Source organism: Hemicordylus capensis, chromosome 1, assembly GCF_027244095.1.
Source record: "Hemicordylus capensis ecotype Gifberg chromosome 1, rHemCap1.1.pri, whole genome shotgun sequence".
Lineage (NCBI taxonomy): Eukaryota > Metazoa > Chordata > Lepidosauria > Squamata > Cordylidae > Hemicordylus > Hemicordylus capensis.
Genome location: NC_069657.1, coordinates 16879172 through 16903605, shown reverse-complemented (window position 1 = coordinate 16903605; position 24434 = coordinate 16879172). Strand labels below are relative to the sequence as shown.

At 42.8% G+C, this 24434-nt stretch overlaps 1 protein-coding gene across 4 annotated transcripts in view; it reads right to left on the bottom strand.

Annotated features, from left to right (window-relative positions):
- The window catches only part of JAG2 (jagged canonical Notch ligand 2), a 154439-nt gene that overhangs the window by 11203 nt on the left and 118802 nt on the right, over positions 1-24434 (bottom strand). For all 4 annotated transcript variants that reach the window (XM_053280624.1, XM_053280634.1, XM_053280606.1 and 1 more), the window contains 11 exons: positions 20988-21138; positions 18118-18282; positions 16996-17109; positions 14757-14870; positions 14077-14190; positions 13186-13302; positions 9093-9120; positions 6416-6501; positions 2465-2578; positions 2247-2362; positions 1179-1427 (listed from right to left, as the gene is read on the bottom strand). In XM_053280624.1, coding sequence (XP_053136599.1) covers positions 1179-1427; positions 2247-2362; positions 2465-2578; positions 6416-6501; positions 9093-9120; positions 13186-13302; positions 14077-14190; positions 14757-14870; positions 16996-17109; positions 18118-18282; positions 20988-21138 — 1368 coding nt within the window. The remainder of the gene's footprint in view (positions 1-1178; positions 1428-2246; positions 2363-2464; positions 2579-6415; positions 6502-9092; positions 9121-13185; positions 13303-14076; positions 14191-14756; positions 14871-16995; positions 17110-18117; positions 18283-20987; positions 21139-24434) is intronic.

Here is a 24434-nt window from a genome sequence, read left to right as displayed (position 1 = left end):
GGAGGGGCCTGTTAGGGCCAACGGGGAAGGCCCGTTGAATCTGGGCCGAAGTCCTGGAGTGGGTGTGCCCAATGGACCTTCCTTGGGATCTGGTCCGCCCTCTCCCTGTAAATGCACCTGCAAGGACTTTGTGGCCATTGACGGGCTGGTGGACATCGAGCAGGTGGTCACTGCTGTCTGATGAGGTCTCCTCAGGGGAGAAAAGGACAGAGTCTGCTTTCCTTTCAGAAGAACTTTTCGGATCCTCTTGGTCATCTGGGCCGAGATAGGGGAAGGAGATAAGAGGAAGGCTTTTGTTTTGTTTTTGTAACAAAGATGAAGAGACAGTGGAGAAGGTATAGAAAAATAAGATAGATAGATGGTTAGAAAAAAGAGAGAAGAGAAAAGTCTGGCTAGGAAAGAAAAGGTTGTCTCTGGGGCAGGATGCAAGACTAAGAACTGGGTGTGGTTCTCCTTCCCAGGCTATTAAAACGTCTGTTAATTTGCATAGTCCTGCCTCCTGGGACACGTGAGAAGGATAAGCCACATGAGATGCCATCCTCCGCCAGCAGAGAACATTTAAACTTTCTTCCCAGTACAGATGCTGGGACAATACGCACAGTGGCACAACCAGTCCTGTGTATGTTTACAATACACACAGCCTAGTACATCAATGTAAGGAGGCATCTAGACAAAATGAAACCCTCCCAGACCAAAAGCACTTCAGGTTCTCAAGACTGCATGGGCAGTAGATAAGGACACCCCAAGAATGCAGCAAGAAGAGAACATTCTCCCCCCAAATATTTTCTACATTGTATGAAGAATATCAACGTTTCTCCCACATTAGAGAGAGCGTGTAAAGCAGAGCTGCACATCATCCCTCCAGCTGTTAGACTACAACTCCCATCATCCCCAAGCACAGTGGCCAATGGCCAAGCACTATGAGAGCTGTAGTCCAACAACAGCTGGAGGGCGGCAGCTGCACAGCCCAGAAAGGCATACCCATAATTAGGAGAAGCACTCTCTCTCTCAGTGGGGAGAAGGAAAGGTTCTTTCAGCAGCCCCACTGCAGCTACCTTAACACAGGGACAGTACAAATATTGTAATACTGCAAGTTAGAGTTCTGCAAGCAAGATGCCTGGAGTCACACACAAGATACTGTTTTGAGCTGTCAAAATGTTAAGAGTTAAAATTCTTACCTGGGGTACTTTGTCTCTGTTAAAAATAAGAGTAATTCTGGCACAGCTATTATCCAAGTAATCTGAATTGGGGGGGCACTTGATGTTGGCAGGCAGAGGTTCCGATTCACTGCATTCTCCCCAATCAGCACAAGGTGGTTGGAAACATTTGATATACATGTTTTCTTGGCATTCTTGACCTCTGGGGCATTGGTAGCTAGCATGGTCCACATGTTTGGTAAACAGACAGGATTTCTTCCCACACCAAACCTAGGATTCAATACAAGTTTCAGTGTACAGTGGTTAGCTATGATACAAAGGAGATTGTAGCAGTCAGTTTCTACCATTAGTTTTTAGTCCAAACAGCAATCTCTTTACACTAAGAATGCTCTGCTCAAAATACCACTCGACTCTAAGCAGAGAGAAACACCTCCCCCTACTTTTAAGTAGCACTGCCCGTTATGCAGCCTTTTTGGCTGTAAAAAGACTGAACTCCCTAGCAAATCTTAATTAGGATGGGACATGAACAGGGTTTCTTACACAACTGAAAAAGAGCATGCATCTGACAGCAATGCCTCAACATGGAAGCACAAACGGTACACTTTCCACTCTCAACAGAGGGCACCTACTGACCACTCACATGCTGCCTGTCAGCCTCAAGTCAGTGGTCATAAGTCTAGAGGAAAGACTCCTTTCCCCTTAAGACTTTAGCTAAAGAATCTAAACAGATCCTTTTCACCCACCTAGGAGGTTCTGATTGACCATGCCTGTGGATTAAGGATTTTGACCTCGTATACATTTAAGGCAGCCTATTATTAAAAACTGACTCAAGCTGTGATCATCATACACATTCAAACTGAAGTAAAGTTCTCTCCAACAGAAATAGTTGGGTAGAACACACTTTAAGTATAGCATTATTCCTACTCTTTATTCAGTGCAAGCCGCAATATTTTGACTCCATCATGCACTGGGATGGGAGGAGCGGTTCATCCTCAACCGAGTTGTGTGAAGGGATGCTATAGAAGTAAATCACATAGGAATAAAGTCAGGGAGATTTAAGTGCAAACACAGCATGTGAGTCATAACTACCTTGGTGCAGTCAATGCGGCCATCCACACAGTGGCAGTTGTTGCATTCTTGATCCCATCTACTGCCATGGGGAAAGGAAGTCCCTTTAAGCCAGCAAGATTTTCCAAATCCTATCACTTGGGGGAGGGGAAAAAAGGTGAGAGGTTTCAACCTAATTATGGCTTTGAGCCAAAAGAATATGAAATTCAGCTTACAGCTAAGTTAAAGTTTTAAGGTACCTTCTTGGCATCTAGTTCCAGCTCGTCCAGGAGGGCAAGTGCACCTGTATCCATTTATTTCATCAACACAAGTAGACCCATATGCACAAGGGGACGACTGGCATTCATCAATATCTGGAAAGGAACACAACCAAATACAGTTTTCTCTAACACTCAATGTGCAAATTTTGGCTGCAATCCAGTCCAACCAGACCTCAACTTTATCAACTGCTATTGATGGGACTTAACGCACATGGACTGAACCTTACAATCTGTGAAATAGACTTTTATTAATTCTACAGACTAAACCAAACCTGAGAGTGGGCACGTGAGCTTAAGGCCATCTGGTGTTATCAAGACTGGACAGAAATCGCAACCCAGTTCCTAGGTACAATTTTGCCCGTAAGATCCCCAACTTTGTTGCTAACTAGTCAGCTACTGCCCCTGGATTTTGTGTCAAATTGGCTCAGTCATTCTTATTTGCGGTGTTAGCTAAATGAATGACTGAAAATTCTCCAGTTTTACTACATCTACATAATTGGTGTCAACAGCTGTCTAATGCTTGTGTGGAGGAAGAATCACATCTAGAATTTGAGAAACTGAAGACTGGATTATCCCATTTTGAGAAACTCCTGCTGCTTCATCAAAAACATTAAAATTTTAAATAGGATTTGTGCAATTAAGAAAAACCTTAAGAGCTGTTGAGTACTGGCCAATATTTTCCTTATCTTGCGAAACATTTTTATTCTTTGGTTATTAGGATAAATGATTAGCCAGAGCTATGCAGCATGAGCACATGAAGTTATGTTTTGACCCCAACCATTAATCTTATGCCACACTAACACCTGACCAAAAAGGTCCAAAAAGGTCCTGACCAAAAAGGTCAAGAAGTGGTTAAGTTATAATTGGCCCTCATCCAGAGAAAACAATGGTGCCTATTTTAGCCATGGGTAAACTCGTCCAATGGGTGCTTGTGGGAGTTTAGTGCAACTAAACCATCTCTGGATTTGGAGGCTATCATGTTTGTTTCTTCTCAGAAGAATTCCACTGAGCACTTGTTTTCTTCAAGATTGGTATCAGCAAACCAGAGACACACTTGGGGTTCAGTTCTGCTGATTTGCACATGTGGCAACCAGAAAAATCAAAATGGGTAACCAATACAACTGGTATCCACATTTTGGCACCCTGAAAAAAAGTGTAAGCTTAGAAGATTTACACAATTGGACAGTGCCAAGAGAAGGATCTTAGACTAGGATGTCAGCCAGCAAGAGCTCCCTGGGACCAGAACAAGTAGGGCTTTTAACGTTCTTGCCCAGGTCTCAATTCTAAGCCCTCTTGTGGCTTACTCATTTGCACCAAACCCCAATGTCCATGCACCTTCTTCCCTCCAATTCTATTTTATCTATTCTTTACAAAGCCAACTTGGAAGCAGCAGTATCCTCAAGTCAGCATATGCATATTAGTATAAAGCACTCTGAATAAACACAGTATTCAAATTTGAACTGGTCTGGCTACAAGTCTCACTATTTGCCTTTTGTGCCCCCTTGGGACTAGATTCATGACAGGAGAGAAACCCCACTCCCTGACAGCCTCATGATTAGCTCCCTTTCCCCCCAAGTGCTCTCAGAGAAAGCTTCTTTCCAAAAAGAAAGTTCTGGAAATGCTCCGAAAGACCAAGCAGGTAGCTTTCTGCCAGACCCAAGTAAGCGCATTCTTCTAAAAGGGTGTTAAGGTACTGGAAACAACTCCTATACATTGCAGTGGCAATGGATGCCCCTGAGTATCTTCAGAAGCACCAAGGCATTTTAAAAATGTCCAAAAGGCTGTTACTTGTTAACCCCCTGCCAATCCTGCCCACACACCCTCCCCATCTCCTGGCTTTTGTGAGGGCAAGTTTGCTTTGGAAAGGAAAGGCTCAGGGCATTGGACTGGTTTGTAGAGAGTCCATCAGGAGCTGGACCAAACTCTATTGGAGTTCAGATTCTGTTCAGAATGGGCTCAAGGGGAACATTCTACACCTGGTGTAGAGGTGTAGGCAATATGCCTCCAGTGGGACTTATCCCAGGGATTCTTTCCTCAAACCTGGGTTTAAAGGGCTTATGCCTCTATCAATTAAGCCAAGACAAGGACTCTGCTCTTAACAAATAGAAGACTCAGTCTTCTATTGAGTTTGAATTCTGGATAGGACAACAGAGTGCCATATTTCCACAGTCCAGAAAGATAACTTTTAATTTTAAAGAACTGTATCTGTGCAGGTGATCCACACTTCCATTTAAAAACATACAACTGTCAACCACCATCACATGCCACTTTTGTACCTGCCTTAAAGCACCTCTATCATTGTGTTCACATTTTCCTTGTGCCGGCTTTAACCAGATTCTAACATTTATCTCCCAATGGCCTAGCAATAATTCCGAGCATCCCAGAGAAACAAGGCACTCATTTCAACAAAAGCAAGCAAGCAAGCTTGCTTTACCATCCCAAAGACTCAGGAGATAGGTTATACCATTTCACATGCACAATTATTGTAGGAGCTGCTGCTTATGATATCACATGCATACTGTTCTGCCCGCTCCCATTTTTGAGTGTTAAGAAGTTCCAGGAATGTAGTGCTACCTAGATTCTGGCTTTATTTAGAGGAGAGATCACTGTAGGCTTATTGTGCCTCAATTATAAGCCTCCATACTTATGGGTACGACAGAGCACTCTGAGCAGGTTACATCAAATCCTCAGAAAGAAAAGCTTACACTCCAAGGTTCTTCAGTTCTCTGCTTAGCTTCTTTATTCCCATCAATGTATGTCTTAACGCACACACACACCCCCACAACCTGCCTGTATTTGCCTCCCTCTCCTCAAACACAAACACACACAGTCACCCTATACTCTCACAACCTCTCCTGTTAGTCGAGTACCTACCATCCGATAAGATTCTGGATGGCTTCCCCCATCAGGGCACCTCAGGGCTATTAATGAAATGTCATCTGGACTCCTGGACTATTAGCCAATGAGCTGCTTAAGAAGAGAGCTGGCCACCTAAAATAACCTTAACTCCAGATTCATTATTTGTTTCAAGGTGGCAAGAAAGATTTAGAATACGAAAGGTGTGAAATGTGTGAATACTAGTTTAAGATACTAGCTCTATACAAATATTAATTTAAGTAGCAAATTATCTTAAAGGAACTTGACATCATCAACATGCCAAAATGCTTAGCTTGGGCCCAAAGTATCTGTTGGACCGCATCTGCCCATATTAACCTGCCAGGGCCCTCTGTTGTCCATCTCAGCCTCTGTTCATGGCCCCACCACTGCCTGAGATGGCAGTTGTCCATCTCGGGCAATGGCCTTTTCAGTTGTGGTGCCTCTTGGATGAGCTTCACCATGCTCCCTTCCCTGAGGGTTTTAAGAAACACTTAAAGAGACCCACCTTGTAGAGAATAAAACCTTTTGTTTTTATTTATATTGTAAACCTCCCAGGGACTTTTTTTTTTGGTATGGGGTGGTATGTAAATATACTAAATAAGTTTTGTTTCTAGTAGGTTTTTAATTTGTAAATCTAGTTTAAATTGGGTCCTGTCTTTAACTGAACTTTATTAATTTTATATTGTTTTATTAGTTCTATTGTCTGCAAGCTGCCCCAAGCAGTATTGGAGGAGAGGAATACAAACATTTAAAATAAAAACAAACACTTCACTAAAAGGCTGCTTAGAGAATAGAGTGTATAGCTTAAGTACAATTTAAATCAAGTCATTTTAGTTGCATTTGTCAAATGTAGAAAGGGATAGTCAACAAAAAAGATCACCATTCTTTACAAGGTAAGGATCAGCATCTATGAATAATTCAGTTAGCTTCTGCTTCATTATTTGGGATCCAGCTGACCCAAGCTTAATGCATGGAAAGTCAAAGGGTAGATGCGACAAAGGCTTTAGGTCAACAGCATGACCCTCTCAGTCCTTTCCCTATACAGGTACTTACTAATTCTGCAGTCTGGACCAGCAAATCCAGGCGCGCATTCACAGCGAAACCAATTCACGCCATCTACGCAGATGCCTCCATTGTAACTGTAAAAATAATAAACCTATCATTGCAATGAAGGCTGTCAGGATAGCTTCACAAGCTAGAAGATAAGAACTTTGGCTCTTGCTCATAATAGCCTGTTCAAATGCAAATTTCTTTTATTTGTACTCACAAGCATTCTCTCACTATTCAACAATACAGAATTCAAAGGGCTTAGTTAATTCATAATGCATGCCTATTTAATAAACCATCTCCATTGTCTTAACTTCTCCAATTAAACATTGTTAATTAAAGTCTCCAGTGGTACAGAGGAGAGGTCTGTTCCCATTAACAGAAGCCGCACGTCAAGGATACTATTTGAGAACAGCAGTTTTTATGTAAACTCCACATATTCTATTAGAGTCGAGAGAATGTGCATCTTGGGGATGTATTTCAGAAGACTACAGAAATAGTTAATATGGTATTTTGGATGTTTTAAGTACAGAAGATGTAGCTTGAGAAATGAATATACAATGCAAGGTCAACTGGTGTTTGCTTGACCTAGCTGCTTGCATGAAATCTGGGTTTACTTTACACAAGAGTATCAAGTTTCAAGTGCTCAGGACTGCAGAGAAGTTTTGAAAGCAATCATACTAAGCTGCAACAAACTACACACTCTCCAGCCACCTGAGGCGGGGAACACATCTCATCACACACACACACCGCCCCCACCCCCCACCCCCCATACCCCACCCATTCAGATATTTTATATTGCAGGACAAGGGCAAGAGGTAAGTGGGAGAACTACATTGTTCAAACTGTAAAGAACAGCAGGTTTCTGAGATTCTGGAGAATGATAAAAACTAAAAAGAGATAGGATATGGATCCTGCTACTACCCCCTTTAATTTCAAGGGTCTGGGACATCAGAATTTTCCATAACTATAAGTGGAATCCTGCAGAGGGTAGGCTTGTGTAAGAAGGACCAAGACGATTTCTTACAGGCTTCTCGAGGTTACAGAAAGAGTTCTTGTTTCTACAACACACTACCTATTCATTTCCAGGCTCAACTTAAAGTGCTGGTATTAACCTTTAAAGCTTTTAAAACCACTATATTAAGGACTGCTTTTACCCATACCAACATGCCTGAGCTTCAAGATTGGACAGAGTTTGCTCTCTGGCCCATCTTTGCTGGATATTAGAGCAGCAGCAATCAGAGCCAGAGCCTTGGTGGCTGGGGGATTATGGGAGCTGCAGTCCAATAACATCTGCAGCCCTAACTTTGAGAACCTGTGCCGTATGTCAATTTATTACTGCTGTTTGAAAAGATGTATTTTTTGATAAGGCAAATAATGTGTATGCCAACGCTGCAAAATATGTGCCTGGACGGAGCCTTTATCAAATCATGGCTTCCTTCCAAGCACATTACCAAACATGCCTACATGGACATGTTACCTCTGCAAGTGCTACAGAAAGATGCAGTGGGCATGCTGTGGAAACACAGGACCCATTTCCCCTAATGTGTGAAACAGCTCTATTCCAACAGGTTCCTCTTCATACTTAGGAATGAAGCACTCATACTAAGCTGCTGGGAAGCATTTATCAGGTCAGGTAAGTTAACTTGGTAGGAGTCTGAAGCCAGCTGAAGGTCAAAGGAGTTCATTCTGAATTGCAGAAATACTTCTGGTATGGGGCATCTACAGCACACTGTTTAGATAGCTAGAAATGGGTGTGGGTGTATGCGAGAGAGATACTACATTTTAAATGGTGCAAAACCCCTCCATAGTTGGAAACTGTGAAGGGTTTGCACTAACAAATGGCGTTTAAGTAGATGATTCTGAGGTTTAAGTAGATGATTCTTGTGGAATTCTCTGCCACAAGTTGTGGTGACAGCCAACAACCTGGATGACTTTAAAGAGGGGTTTGGATAACTTCATGGAGGAGAGGTCTATCAATGCACGGCTACTAGTTGGAGGGCTGTGGGCCACCTCCAGCGTTGGAGGCAGGATGCCTCTGAGTACCAGTTGCAGGGGAGTAACAGCAGGAGAGAGGGCATGCCAACTCTTTCCTGAAGGCTTTCAGCAGCCTCTGGTAGGCCACTGTGTGAAACAGGATGCTGGACTAGACGGGCCTTGGGGCAGGGCTGTTCTTATGAACATTTCAGCTCTTAGAATGTTATGATTAGGCAAAATGGACACAGAAATCTTTGGGATACATTAATTGCTCTTGAAATATTCTATGAGTAGACTTTCATGCATTCGTGCCATGTCAATATTAAATTACTGCCAACATTATTATGTTTTTCCAGTTTGCATCTGTCTTATTTCCCCTTACCATTCTTAGAGATAACAAATACTCAGAACTGAATACACATACTGGCTTTAGTAGGATTACTCAAGCATTTTTTCTTTAGGGCTGACTTGTCTTCATGAATCCTTTGCCACTACAAATCTCATATTACCATTGTTGAGCAGAAACCAGACTCCATAGGAGCACAGACACTGGCATAGAGCAACTAGTTGGCAAATAGATACAGGAAGTTCATTTGGTATAATCAGCACGATCATTTAGAGTCGAGGGATAAAGAGGCCAGAAGACTGCCATGTAAACAATCATTGTATTAGAATATTTTGGAAAAAGAATAATTTGAGTACTTACCAAGGGTGGGGGTTGCAGTCATTAGTATCTAAACAGGAGAGATTAACACAAATTACTGCAATGAAATATGCAGGAGGTATTAGGCACTGACCTTGATCTACCAGATCCATGTACACTTGAGACGCATGTGTTTGTATAAAAGATCTTTCCCAGCTCTTGTTCAGAGCAAGAGCAGCTCTGAACAGTCCCTCATATTATGTACATGCATAGTAGCTCCGACACTGAAGTTCACAGCCTCAGAACATCAATTTTCCACACAAACACCGAGAAGTCTAACTTACAATCTAACACACAGGTTTAAGAACATGTAATAACCAGCAATGAAAAAAAATCTCTATACATACTCTACTGAGTATGTATAGAAATTTTCTCATTGCTGGTAAAGAGAGCAATACAATTTTAGTGCACTGAATATATCAATGTGTTACTTGTCGAGACAGTAAAATAAATGCTTAAGATTAGCTGCTTTGACTACTGTGCCAGTTTACTGTTATTAAACATGCCATCACACCAGCGTAACGTCACACCAGTGCTATAGATAAATATGGCACACCAATCTCAGAGAACCAGTCTCTCTCTAAGTAAATTTATTTATTTACTTACTTACAATATTTCTATACCGCCCAAAACTTGTGTCTCTGGGCGGTTTACAATTAAAATCATTTAACACATTAAAAACATTTAAAGACCAGTATTAAAAACTTCAAAACTATAAATCTAATGAAAAGCCTGGGTGAATAAATGCGTCTTCAGGCCTTTTTAAAGGTTGCCAGAGATGAAACAGAGCTGTCAATATTTATTTATTTGATTGATTGATTGATATACAGCCCTTCCAAAAATGGCTCAGGGCAGTTCTGTAATAGACAGTAAAGGCATCCCTATGCATCTCAAGCAGTTTTCTAAGTGACTTTTAGGAATACAGGATATCAAGTAGGATTTGTAACAACATATCCCACTGTATCTCCAGCTTCTAGAAGAGTGCTGTTCAGGGTTAACATAAGAACATAAGAACAGCCCTGCTGGATCAGGGCCAAGGCAGCCCTTCTAGTCCAGCATACTGTTCTGCACAGTGGCCCACCAGATGCCGCTGGGAGCCTACAGGCAGGAGTTGAGGGCTTGCCCTCTCTCCTGCTGTTACTCCCCTGCAACTGGTTCTCAGAGGTTCTGGCCAGCTTGGAACAGGATCCTTGTAATGCTATCTTGGGCTTCCCAGAGGTATCTGGTGGGCTACTGTGTGAAACAGGATGCAGGACTAGATAGACCTTGGGCCTGATTCAGCAGGACTTTTCTTATGCTTTTATGAGTTCTAGAGCAGACGGCAGGGAAAGTGTGTCCTTTTTGCTTTCTTCCCAAGGAGTCCTACAGTGCAGAGAATAGTTCAAGCTCAAGGCACTCAGCCTCACAACTTCAATCCTCCCTCCACGATACTTAATGGGGCTGTTCACAAGACAGCGTGGGCGAGGTGGGTGGGTGGGAAGCAGGATTCAGCCTACCTTCCACCAGACGACTGCTCTTTGCCCCTGCAGTGCGCAAGCCGTGCACCCACACAACCCACTATGCTGGGAGAAGCGTAGGCAAACAGAAGCCAGGACTCCTCACTCCGGCCTCCGAGTATCCCACAGTGCACCATGTGCCAAGCACTGGGGGATCCCTCCAGGGGATGAGCACTCCAGACACCCGTCTGTGTGTCAACGTGAGCTGCAAGCAGCTCGCACTGACACATGATCCCGGGAGCCGGGTTAAAAAGGGCGTTTGCACCCTTAGCCTTGGCTAAGAGCCAGGCTTCAGCACTGGGTTTGGCACTGCAGCACCGCTGAGATCCACACAGATCCTGGCAGTTCTCACAGGCAGCCAAGCCCAGGCTTGGCTGCTTGTGAGAACAGCCTCAAGATAAATGCCTTTAGGGCAGGGGGTAGGCAACCTTTGGTTCTCAAGCTGTTGTTGAACTACAACTCCCATCATCCCCGACCACAATAATTCAACTACAGCTGGAGAGTCAAGGTTGCTTACCCATTTTAGGGGGTTGAGCAGGCCAGTTCCCTCTCTTTATTTATTTAACATTTGTGTATATCACCCCAAACCACAGTCTCAGGGAGGTTCTCTTCCCTTTTGTTTTGTTTGGTTTTTTAAAAATTGAAAACCTGGCTCAAAGGCCCTCTATAGATCCTAGAAACTCCTAGGGGTTAAAATGCAAATTAATGACTTATAGCCTTCTGTGTATCTAGTGGGTTCTGTTGGAGATGAACTTCCAGTGCATCGACCTTTTGCACCAACTGTCCTAATGACCACTAGGGGCATTGGGAATAGAGACAGTGAGTCAGGGTCTCCCTATCTGTCTCTACTCTATGACCCCTGAACTGACTCTGCAGCACTTCCTGTGCTGAGCCACAATCCTTCCTTTCCTCCTAGAGAGCAGATGGAAACATCTCTCTCTCTCTCTCCTTACCTATCCACTATGTAGTCCTTTAGATTAGAGATAGGTCTTTCCTATCTAAGTGTATTTAACCAATAAATGTTTAGTGTTTAGTCATACAAGGATCTCCATGTGTTTTCTCTAAATAGCTGCAATATCCCAACCATCCTCTGCTACCTACTCTGTAACTGGAGTGTGTGCTCATTCCTTAGTGCTCTACTGTTTTACCTACTGTGGGTAAAAATCAATAACCTCTAACAGGTTCTCACTGCCACGTATGTACAAACTTTTTTTTAATGTGGCTCTGCTTCTCTTCTATGTGGACAGGCACTCTACCACTTGAGTTTGCTATTAAGAGGAACAAGTGAGACCAATTAAAAGTGTTGCTGCTCCCCAACCCTAACATCCATCTTCAGGATACTCTATGCTATTAAAGACTCAGGGAGATCAATCACCCTCCCTTCTCACTCCCAGTTGTGTGTTTCAATATTCCATGGCTCTTGGGGACTAGTAAGCATGCTCAGTCCTCAGCTTTGTTTCCCCTGTACTTTAAGTTTACTTCGAGGGAGTCTGAGTTTGTAGCCACTGCTACCTCATTTGAGGGATAGCCCTGCTTGCTTCTAATGCAACTGGCACTCAACTGCCTGAATTCACTATTACTGTCTTAAGGTCCATGAAAATGTTATGGAGAAGATAAGAGACATGCAATCTCTGGATCCACTTTCAAAGACATACTATACAGGCATCAGCTCTTATAAAAAGTACTCATGTTCTTTTTCACCTTACATAGTTATCAGTCTTGATGAGGGCAGGTGGCTACACCTTGTAGATGCAATCAGTTTTCCCTCTAGCAGGGATTCCCAGATGTGGTTGACTACAGCTCCCAGAATCCCCACCTGCAGTGGGTTTTGCTTGGGGATTGATTCTGGGAGTTGTAGTCAACATCTGGGAATCTCTAGTTAGAGGGATCACTGGACGCAATGCAAGATTCAGCCTAGAATCAGAAACACGCGAGGCCCCTTTGAATGAGACCCCACTCAAAGCAGACACAGTACATGGTCTTTTAAACAGACCACAAGCTATTAAAGATCAGGTACAGACAGGGTAAATGACTGCACGATAAACAGCAAGCATTTCATAGGAGCCAACAACTTAAAGATACTATTAAAAGCAATTACAAAGCTGAATTGAAGATTTAGATTAGATGCAAGATTTTGTGCACGTTCTGCCTTGAGGCACAAATTCGGCCACACCTAAGCCAGGTATTGTATTGACATGCTAATAAATTTCCGAAGTGTTATACTAAAGCAAACTATTCTTGCAAAAGGTACAGCTCTCTCTCTGAAAAGCTTGTGGAAGAAAACTTAAGCTCTCATTGAATCTGGATACTCAGAATGTACTATGAACGTACTATGTACTATAAGCCAGCATGGTGTAGTGGTTAGAGTGCTGGACTAGGACCGGGCAGACCCGAGTTCAAATCCCCATTCAGTCATGATACTTGCTGGGTGATTCTGGGCCAATCACTTCTCTCTCAACCTAACCTACTTCACAGGGTTGTTGTGAGGAGAAGTATGTAGCACACCGCTCTGGGCTCCTTGGAGGAAGAGCGAGTTATAAATGTAAAAAACAAATAAATAAAATAAACAATAGAAATATTAATCTTAACAGCAAACTTACTCTGAGTGCATGTACGTCCTTCCCAACCTTCTTTGCAGATGCAAGAAAAAGAATCTCCACTGCCAACACAGGTTCCACCATTTAGACAAGGATTCGGAAGACAGCTGCTGTTCTTAGCTTTAATAAAAATAGTATTTATTTTTTTCCACCTAGAGGGATTTTAAATGCGATCTCATGTTTACATCCCTAGTTTGAAACTTAATACTGCCAATAATAGTACTTTTGTGACATGGGCTACAATTCTACCCAAATAGGTTAAGAGAGTTTTACTATCCCCCTCACTGCTCTCATCCTTAACAGAATTCTGGAACCACCCATCTGTGGAAAGGGGTTTCACCCACAATTCAATCCCATTTTCCTCTCCTGCACAGTCCATGAACACTGGTTTTTGTTTTTACGAAAAACAGCTCAATAGAAACATGCATGATTAACCGTTCCTGTGTAGACCATTATTTTATCTGTATGTTCTATTTTTATATACTGTTTTTCACTCTTTATGGAGATGCTCTAGGCAGCTTACAATAAGTTTTAACACACATCAATAAAAATAGAAGAAGCAAAACAGAGGTAGACACACACCCCTGCAGTAGCCAGAGAATGAGGACAGACACTTAACCCGATCAAAAGCTTGCCAAAACAGAACGTTTTCTACAGTTTTGCACAACATAGTAGAGCAGGAGAGAAGGTAAGTCAATGACTGAGAGTTCCACAGGCTGAGCATCACAACAGAAAAGGCCATTACCATCAGCTGAACCTCTGATGGCAACCAAACACGTAAGAGGGCCTATGTGGTCTCAGGGGATAAGCAGATTCACATCCAGAGAAGCAGTCCCACAGATTACTCAAGATCCCTATTTGAACACCACATTACTGAGCAGATTAGGACCTTACCAATGTTGCAAGTACTTCCTCTCCATTCTGGAGGACAAGAACATCGAAAAGTATCACCATCATCATAACACGTTCCTCCATTGGTGCAAGTATTTGCATCACACTGGTACTCCCCTAGGAGGACATGAAGGCAAATGTAAGCCGCTGATCACATGTGCAAGCTTTTCTAGCTTTAGGAATCCAATACAATCAGGGTTGGATTTAAAGTTAGATGGTGATGTGCAGCCTCACTATTTAAGGTTCATTTATATTCTCATCTTTATTATTATTACTTTTTAATAAAAGCAGCACTGCAATAACCATGGGGCCTTCAAAATAGTGAAAAGTAGTCAATGTAAATTAATACATATAGATTACTTTGCCCCAGTACTTTGTAAAAAGTAATGATTCCAAAATGAAATTTTGTAAGATCTTGCTAACAGCAGCCAGAAGCGATAGTTCCTATCCCTCCGATAATGTGTTATTTCCAAGATGATCATAAGCTCTCTTCTGCCCACACCAGTTTTTAAAGCTTGTTTTTCTTTTCTTCAAGTGAAGCCACCAGTCAATTATTCAACTTATTTGTAAAAAGACTTACTTCATCAAATCCATTCTTCAAGACTTTAAAGCTTCCTTTTCAACTTCTGATTAGATTTACACACTTGCTCTACTACTATCACCACCACCACCACCACACTTACGTGAATGGCACGTTTTGCCTTTCCAGCCATTTTTACATTCACAATAGAAGTCATTCACTGAGTCAATACACTGGCCTCCATTGCGACAGGGGTTTGGCAAGCAGTCATTGAAATCTAAAAAAATACAAATACAAGATGCTTTAGCAAAGAATAGACACATCTTTTGCAGTAGTTTCTTACAAGATATTCTTACAAAAAAGCTACCAGAAGACAGACACTAACTACACTTATCTGGCTGCTTCAGAAGCAGCTTGATAAAAGAGAAAGTTGTAAGAGAGTTTCATATTAAAAGCTATTGAAAAAGCCAAGGTGAGGTTAGTGCTAGGGATGTGCACGGAACCGCGGCGGGGAGGCTGCACTTACCCCTCCCGCCACTGTCCCAGCACCGGCGTCCGTTTCTGAAAAAGCCCACTGGGGTGACAGTGTATGACCCTGCCATCCCTTTGTCTGGATATGACTGGAAGTCTCTGTCATATCCCGATGGGATTTTACAAAAACGGACGCTGGCGAGGGGAAAGTGGTGGGAGGGGTAAGTGCACCCTCCCCCGCTCTTAAATCTAGACACACACACCCCACACTGTCAGACCAGCCCCATACAAAAAATATTATGAACCCTGTGCAGTTCTCAATATAAAACCATTAAAACCTGAACATAATTAAAACAATTTAAGATACAATAAAAACTCTAAAACCAAAGCTTTAAAACTTTCATCCAGCCTTCATGTGAAAACCTCTCGTCAAGGAGAGTTCATCAGTGCACAAGGCAGAGTATTTCACTGTCATTCAGCTCTTACAGTTAGGAGATTCTTCCTCCTGTCTAGCCTAAATCTGCTTTTGTTGTAATTTCAACCCATTGGTTCTAGTCCTGCCCTCTGGAGCATCAGAGAACAAGTCCACTCCTTCGACCAGACAGTTTTTCAGCTATTTGAAGGCTACTATAGCTCTCCAGGCCAAACACACCCAACTCCTCATACGACTTGGTTTCTAGACATTTAACCATCTTTGCTGCCCTCCTCTGAATCAGTTCTGGTTTATTACTGGCCTTCTTGAAATGCCTTGCTTAGTATTCAGAGTGGGGTCTTACTAGTGCAGAATACAGTGGAATTATTATTTTCATTATCTGGACACTATGCTTCTGGTAATACTAGAGCGGTGCATCCAAATGTTGAATTATGACCATAAGAACCTCCTCTGGAGCGGCCAGCTCTGGAACACCTGCATGGTGCTAAGGGCGGGGGGGGGGGGGGTGCCACGCTAGTTGGAACTAGACATCCTGATGCACAGTTCTAGTTAAGGCAGCTCAAGTTTGCATTCGTTTTTTATTTGTTTTAGCAGTGGCATTACACTGCTGGCACATGCTCAACTTGGGGTCTACTAAGATACCTGGACACCTTTTACATGTACTGCTGCCAAGCCAAGTCTCCTACAGAAATTTGACCTACACCAAATCATCATTTGAATTACCAAAGGCTTACCTCCACGTCCCTATTAATTCATATCTAGCGGCCTTAGCTCAGTTTTAGAGTTTTGCATGCAGAAAATCTAGGCTCAATCCCTGCTTTCTATCTAAAAGGGAACTCAAGTTGCAGGGGAAAATTTGTGAGTGAGAACTTGGAGAGGTCCTGTCCTGACAGAGTGGGCAATACTGAGTCAGATGGACCAAAGGTCTGTCTAGAACAGCTTTATGAAGAATCTAACCAATATGTTATAGCATTTTAAACCTAACAGTAGAATTCAGTGCTGGCAAATTCTAAATTGCCTCAAACAAAACACTCCTGAATGGAGTAAACAGTAGATAGCTTAATTCAGAATTAAATACATTCTACTGATGCAAGGATAATTCAGATTTGCAAAAATGATACTACCACCGCAAGGATCAGAGTTTGCTTTGAACTAGCCTTTTCCTATTCAAATCCTTTTCTACACCTTGTCAACTACAGTTACAGAGCGCAAACTAATAGAACTAGTATGGATAAGAGAGCCACATTGCTACTTTCTGAGTGTTTTGCAAAATATTTACTTTGGGCCTTTTCTCTGGATGAAAAACAAGAATTAACAACTCAAAATTGAGAATTAAGGCTGCAATACTAAGTATAGTTACCCAAAGCAAATCTCAATAAACTTAAAATTCTTGAGTTAAAAAACTGAACAGACTTGACTGGAAGTGAGAGTAGTCTCATGGCAATTCAACACAGACGTTTCTCAAATTTCTACCACCATAACATTTGGCTGTACTTACCGATATCACACAACTGTCCTCCCCAGCCAGTCTGGCAGATGCACCTGAAAGAGTCTACTTCATCTATGCAAGTTCCGCCATTCTTGCAAGGTTTCCCAAGACAGTCATTGATATCTAAGGGTGGCAATACACAATCACCACTACTTGAACCTTTTTACCTTGTGCAACAACCCCGCCAGTGGTGGTGCTTTATTCTAATTAGTTATTTTGGAAGTTATACAAATGCCTTAACCAGAAAAGCATCTTTAAACAGATATCTATTAGGTGCAAATATCTTCTAAAAGCAAGATGCTTCAATTAATATTAATAAGGACTATTTATGAATTAACCTGGTGCCTCCCTTCAAGTTTTCCCCTTTCCTCATGCCTTGGTAGTTCCTTCTGCCACCATTAAACCAATAAGAGGTCAGGCAATGGCCTGGATTGACTTATGTTCTGATGATCCTTTGTTCACATAAATGATTCAGTCACACGCTGGTTATCCCTTAAGAAAATCTGGGTTGTTGGGTTTTTTTTTTTTTTTTTACAAGTTATTCCTCGGTGTGAGCACTTCCATTATAGAGTATCTTGCTTACTACTTCCCTAGTGCCCTTATAATCTGGAACACATGCAACAGTTTGTAGGGAAATTGCACAGCGTGAAGAACTGGACTACATTCCTCTTGCCATCTTGAACCCCTAAAAACCTATTGATATGCCGTTTGTATGCAGCAGGCAGACACTTTGCTGTGAAGCACCAAACAGGTATCGGTCAGCTTCTACAGAGAAAGGCTGCAAGCTTCCTGCCCCCCTAAACAGAGACAAGCAACTCATTATCCAACAGTTCTTTAAACAGCACATGAATAAGTCTCATTTAATATTTGCACTACACAGAAGCTGGCCACGGTAAGACACCTACCCATCTTGCTGCAGAGATCAAAATGCTCGTATTCATAGGAATGGTCAGCCATGACCAAGCTTTGACTCTTGAACCAATGACCTACAAGTTAAATGCTCTCAATCTCATCAGAAGCCTAAGCTCTCACCCTAAATAGTTTCAAAGTAATGTTCCTTAAATAAATCCAAGCTTTAGAGTTTTTTTTTTTTTTTAAATTAAACAATTCTCCTCTCCTCCCGACACTTACTTTCATGACAGTAGGTTCCAGTAAAGCCCTTCTTGCAGGCACAAGTAAAATTGCCTCCTGGTTGACTGACACACTGTCCATGAGGCCCACACACGCTGGAGGAGATTACACGGATGCCATTCCGGGTAGCATTTGAGAACACCTCTACTGTACAGCTGTCTATTACTAAGGACAAGATGAGAGGTAGTTACGTTATACACTGTTTAGAACTCCATCCTGAAATATACTTTTATAGCTCCTCTACCTTAACATTCTGCTAATATTTAAGTATCTTCCATTAATGAATATTGTTAATGTAATTTGGCTCAATGTTTTGAAAGCAGGGTATATGAAAAAAACAACAAGGTCCACCAGATGCTTCTGGACAGCAACAGGAGACAAGACTTTCTTGGTTGTTGCACTCTGCTTGTGGAATTCCCTCTCTAGGGAAGCTCGCTTGGCACCTACATTGTCCTTCAGGGGAGGCCTTTTCAGGAATAACTGTTTTCGAGGAGGCGTATTAGCTCAGTGGTAGAGCTTGAGTTTTGAATGAAGAGGCCCCAAGTTCAATCCCTATCCCTTCAAGTAAGGCTGCAAACATGGGTGTAGCGTCCACTGGACAAACAGGGACAGATGTCCCTAGGCCCAGAAGGTCAGGGCCCTGCCAAGCAGGTTGCCCCTGCCCTTCCCCTGGCTAAGTGACGGTGGCCACTGTAGCCAGCTGGCCTCTCCGGCTGAACTGTGCAGCTGCCGCCCCTGCTGTGCCACCGCTGTGCGTGTTGGCTGGGGGCGGGGGCTGAGCGGCAGGTGCTGTGGCTGACCAGCTGGCCTCTCTGCCTGAACTGCATGCCTACACAGTTTGGATATGGACGATGCATGCCTGTGATGTCATGGGCATGTGACTCCATATCCAAACTGTGCAAGCATGCAGTTTTAGCGACCAGGCTGGTGGAGAGGCCAGCCGGCCAGCCACAGCACCCACCGCCGCTCAGCTCACCACCCCCAGCCCAACACAAATAGCGGCAGCGGGGCATGGAGATTTTGTTGCCCCACCCCTTGCGTCTGATGTCAGACACAGGGGGCGTGCTGGGGGAGCATGTAGTTTACGTACGATGGGGTGGCCCCCTGATAAGACTTTGTCCCCTGGCCCCTGGAGGTCTCGCTACGCCCCTGGCTACAAAAGACCCTTGCCTGGAGAAACCCTGGGAAGTCACTGCCTGCAAGTGTAGGCAATACTGAGCTAGATGGACTGATTTTCTGACTGTCTCGGGACCATCCCTGCTGGATCAGGCCCAAAGCCCATCTAGTCTAGCATCCTGTTTTACACCGTGACCCACCAGATTCCTCTGGGCAGCTCACAGCAAGAGCTGAGGGCAAGCCTGCTCTACTACTACTACTCTCCCACAACTGGTATTTAGAGGCATCTTGCCTCAGAGGCTGGAGGTGGACTATAGCCCTCAGACTAGTAGCCATTGATAGACTTGTCCTCCATGAATTTACCTAAACCCCTCTTAAACCAAACAGGCTGTCGTCTGTCACCACATCTTGTGGCAGAATTCCATAGATTAATTATGTGCTGTGTGAAGAAGTACTTTCTCTTGTCAGTCTTAAATTCCTTCATGGAATGACCCCGGTTCTGGTGATGTGAGAGGGATAAAAGTATCTCTCTATCCACTTTCTCCACATGATTGTATAGACCTCTATCATGTCTCCCCACAGTCATCTTTTTTCTATACTAAGTAGCCCCAGGTGTTGTAGCCTTGCCTCATAAGAAAGGTGCTCTAGGCCCCTGATCATCTTGGTTGCCCTCTTCTGCACCTTTTCCAGTTCTACAATGTCCTTCTTAAGGTATGACCAGAACTGTATACAGTACTGCAAATGTGGCCACACCATAGATTTGTATAAGGGCATTATAAAATATTAGCAGTTTTATTTTCAATCCCCTTCCTAGTGATTCCAAGCATGGAATTGGCCTTTTTCACAGCTGCTGCACATTGAGTAGACCCTTTCAACGAGCTGTCCAACATGACCCCAAGATCCCTCTCCTGGTCAGTCACTGACAGCTCAAAGCCCATCAGTGTATTTTAGAAGTTGGGGTTTTTTGCCCCAATATTCTAACACTGAACTTTAATTGCCATTTTCTTACCCACTTCCCCAGTTTGGAGACATACTTTTGGAGATCCTCGCAATCTCTTTGGATTTCACGACCCCTAAATAGTTTGGTGTATCTGCAAATTTGGCCACCTTGTTGCTTACACCAACTTTTAGATTATTCATGAATAAATTAAAAAGCACAGATTCTAGTATAGATTCCTAGAGGACCCCACTTCTTACTTCCCTCCATTGTGAAAACTGTCCATTTATATCTACCCTCTGTTTCCTGTCCTTCAACTAGTTACCATTCCACTCATGAAGCTGTCCCCCTTATCCCATGACTGCCAAGTTTTCTCAAGGGTGAAAAAACCTTTTGATGAGGAACTTTGTTGAAAGCTTTATATAGTCATAATGCTTTATATATTTTAACCATTGTTTTTAAGAATAATTTAAATCTGCTATGGCTAATTATGCTGTATTTATTTTAAATTGTTTTTAATGCACACCACCCTTGAGGTTTTTTTAATAGAAAGTTCCCCAAAATATCTTAAATGGAAGATTAAAGAAAAAGAATGTCCTCCCCATACAATTTCCAGAAAAAGAATATATTTTAGTCTTCCTTCCCTTTTGCTTTCATTTGAGTTACCATTAGAATCAAATGTACTTTTGCTTTTGCATTGTAAATCACAACTAATTTTTAAAGAAGCTGATGTCACTTTTTCTGAAAGAAGTCAATTGTATTTCGCTCCTGAATTACTTGGCTACTCCATAGAAAGTTTCTGAAAGATAGAGGATACCTTTGCAAGCATTATTTTTGCAGTGGTCCTTGAGGTGAGAGCAGTTCTTTCCGTCATAGTCTTCAGAGCAAGCACAGTAATAGTCTCCACCCAAATCATAACACTTAGCTTCATTTTGGCAAGGATTGGGCTCGCAGAGATCAATATCAATCTGCAAGAGAGTCAGACAAAATGTTGGTTACGTTTCCTGAAGAATGCCAACAGATAATGCTGTATTATCTGTTATTAGATACAAGACTAATACTTGGTACACAGTTGTTTCAACTTTTGCAAAATTGGTTGTACTGTATACCATCTTGTATAGAAATGACAAGCAAGTAGGTTTTGCAGTCCAAAGCAAGTTTATTTGCAACCGAGATGCACCTCAAATTTTATTAGCTAAGGGATGTATTGCTACATTAACCACAGAAAGCATTTTTTTTTGGTCAGTTTCAACTTTGTACTCTTTTCCACCTCATGCCCCCAAATGTGCTCTTTTTTCTCATATCAAAATGGGCAGCTCTGAAGCTTCCTCTAAACCAGGGATTCTCAAACTTGGGTCCTCAGGTGTTATTGGACTTCAGCTCCCATAATCCCCAGCCTCAGTGGCCTTTGGTTGGGGATTATGGGAGTTGAAGTCCAATAACACCTGAGGACCCAAGTTTGAGAATCACTGCTCTAAACAAATGGGACAGAGAGGTTGTTTGAGTATATGTGCATCAATGCGGCAGCTCTCTGCAATTTACAGCTACAAAACTGATGAGGCTCCCCTGTCCGCAACCCCCCCTCCCTGGGCACCGTTTTGTTCCTGCTCATTGGTGAAACCAACAGTGAAGGTAATGGATGGGAAGGCACGTAACTCAGAAGGGCAAGGCTATGCATCACCAACTACTTCAACGGATCACTCTTCTGCCATCAGGCGAGACAACTGCTCTAGTTAATTCACACCTGAAAGGCTTGCACTGCAAGCATTAAAAAAAAAAAAAAGGTACTTGCACAGGCACATACCCACCCACCCCATAACCACCAGCAACACATGGTTATTGAGAATGCAACAACTTTCTGAAATAAGTGAATGAGGTCAACAAAGAGGTTGTTGTGGAAGCACCCATCAACCTGTCTAGCTTTATTTTGATATTCCACAGTACTCTTTCTGTTTTGTATATTCCAGGACACACACAATTCTCTCTGTACCATCATATGTCTACAGTTCCATGTCTGTTCCTCCGCCCACAGGTCTCTGTGCTGCCATCCTTCAGCCTCCCCGCTCCCCACCTGCACACTAAACCAAAGTGAATTTTACCTGTATATCACCACAGGTTTCTCTACACCCCATCTCTTATTTCCCCTTTTCCTTTCTCTTCCTGCCCTTTTCGTCTTTGAGTCTCCACACCTGAAACTATCTTCACTTTCTGCCAAATTCAGTGTAAGACTGTGCTGAATTCTGAAGGCTCCCATGAGAAATTCACACGGCAATACTATCTCAGACACAGGTGGGTTGTACGATGGGGCTGGCTGGTTCCAACTGGCTGGAAAAAACCCTGACAAGACTACCATATACCGCTGACTCCAGAAAGGTGGTGGCGGAAGCAATGATGATGCTACTGTTCTCTCGTTCCCTCTGCCACTTTTGATTATCATGGGCAAATCGTAAGATGTCCCCACTAAGAAGTGGAAAATGGATGCAGATTATGAGTATTTTGAATCCCCTCAAGGGGCCAGGCAAGCAGGCAGAGTGGGCTGCAGTCTGCCAACAGGCGTTGTATTCTGCAGGCCTGATTTGAACACACAATGTTACATCAGGAACTTAAGTTTGTAATGCGGCATACAAAGTGAATTACTTATGTGTCATTTCTAAAGAGGTGAACATTCGGCAAAAAGGTCCCCAAGATCTGGTTCCAGAAAAAAGTTTCTTCGCTGCAACACAGAGTAATATTTATTTATTTATTATATTTGTACACCGCCCCAAACTTTCCTCTCTGGGCAGTTAACAATAGTATAAAACAAGTTAAAATACATACAAAAACTTAAAACAATTTAACAATTTAAAATCAACCACAAAATAAAACCTTAAAATTTTAAAGAACAGAAAAAGCTTGGGTGAAGAGGTGGGTTTTAAAATGCTTTCTAAAAATTGTCAGAGATGGGGAGGATCGTATCTCAGTAGGGAACGCATTCCTCAGTCTCGGGGCAGCTTTGTTTCTCTCGAGTCAATAGCAACTGGATTGTCTCTTGCCGTGTGTGTGTGTGTGCGTGCACACACCCCCACACACCCCCACCCACCCACCCCAGAGCCATGTTGGTGGTTCTTTAACCCTACCATACCCATCTGCACATTCCTGAACTCTGGGGGTCCTATGCTGGGGGGGAAGTCTCTTTGGTGCCAACAGGAGGTGTTCCCCTCCCACCCCCCAGGTTAATAGTGGTAGGCCTCTCTGGATTTGGAACTACAGGGGTGGAGGTGTAAGGTTAAAGCCCTTCTACTCCACTGACACCATTGCAGTTCTGTTTCATGGGGACTGCTATCATTTAAAGGAAGATTAAGCCTGTTGGGGCTAATAATGCTTTAAACACTGTTTGTAGTCTCGTCCTTGGTAGAAACCATTCCCTGTTAAGTTCTCCAAGGGCTGTTTTCAACATTACTTTTACATATTACATGCAAAAGTGACTTCTGCAATGCGCTCTATGTGGGGCTGCCTTTGTACGAAGTCTGGAAGCTTCAGTTGGTCCAGAACGCGGCAGCCAGGTTGGTCTCTGGGTCATCTCGGAGAGACCACATCACTCTTTTGTTGATAGAGTTACACTGGCTGCCAGTAGGTTTCCGGGCAAAATACAAAGTGCTTGTCATAACTTATAAAGCCCCAAATGGCTTAGACCCTGGGTATCTAAGAGAACATCTTCTTCATTATGATCCCCACCTCCCATTGAGGTCATCTGGAGAGGACAAAGCCTGTGAGGACTACTAATGCTTTCAAACTCATGCCTAGTTTGGTTCTCAGTACTTTAAACAGAAAATACCCAAGTTAAGATGCTTAACCAGTCTTTCTCCAAAATACACAGAGAAGTCTGCCTGTGGATTTGAAATCCACCCCACTTGCACAATCTGTACACACAGTCCTTACATTAGTTACTTGGCCATTCCCCCCCCCGCCCCCTCCCCTTTTGAACTCCCTCGTTCATATGCAGCAAGCAGGTTTGCCCTTCTGATGCCATGGATGTGTACATTTAAACAAGGTAGTTTAAAGCTGATTTGTTACTATTATGACAGTGAAAGTGCCAAACTTAAACAAGTCTTATACCATGTAAACCTTTACACAGACAAATCCTTTTAAGGAAGAGGCTAATCTTAATACAGTTGTCTTGTGTCAACTACAATTGCTTTAAGTAGCATCTACTTGTCAGCAAGGCAGACACTGCAATTCCATGACACCACTGACAGATTCTAGAATTGAAAGGGGAAGGTTAAAA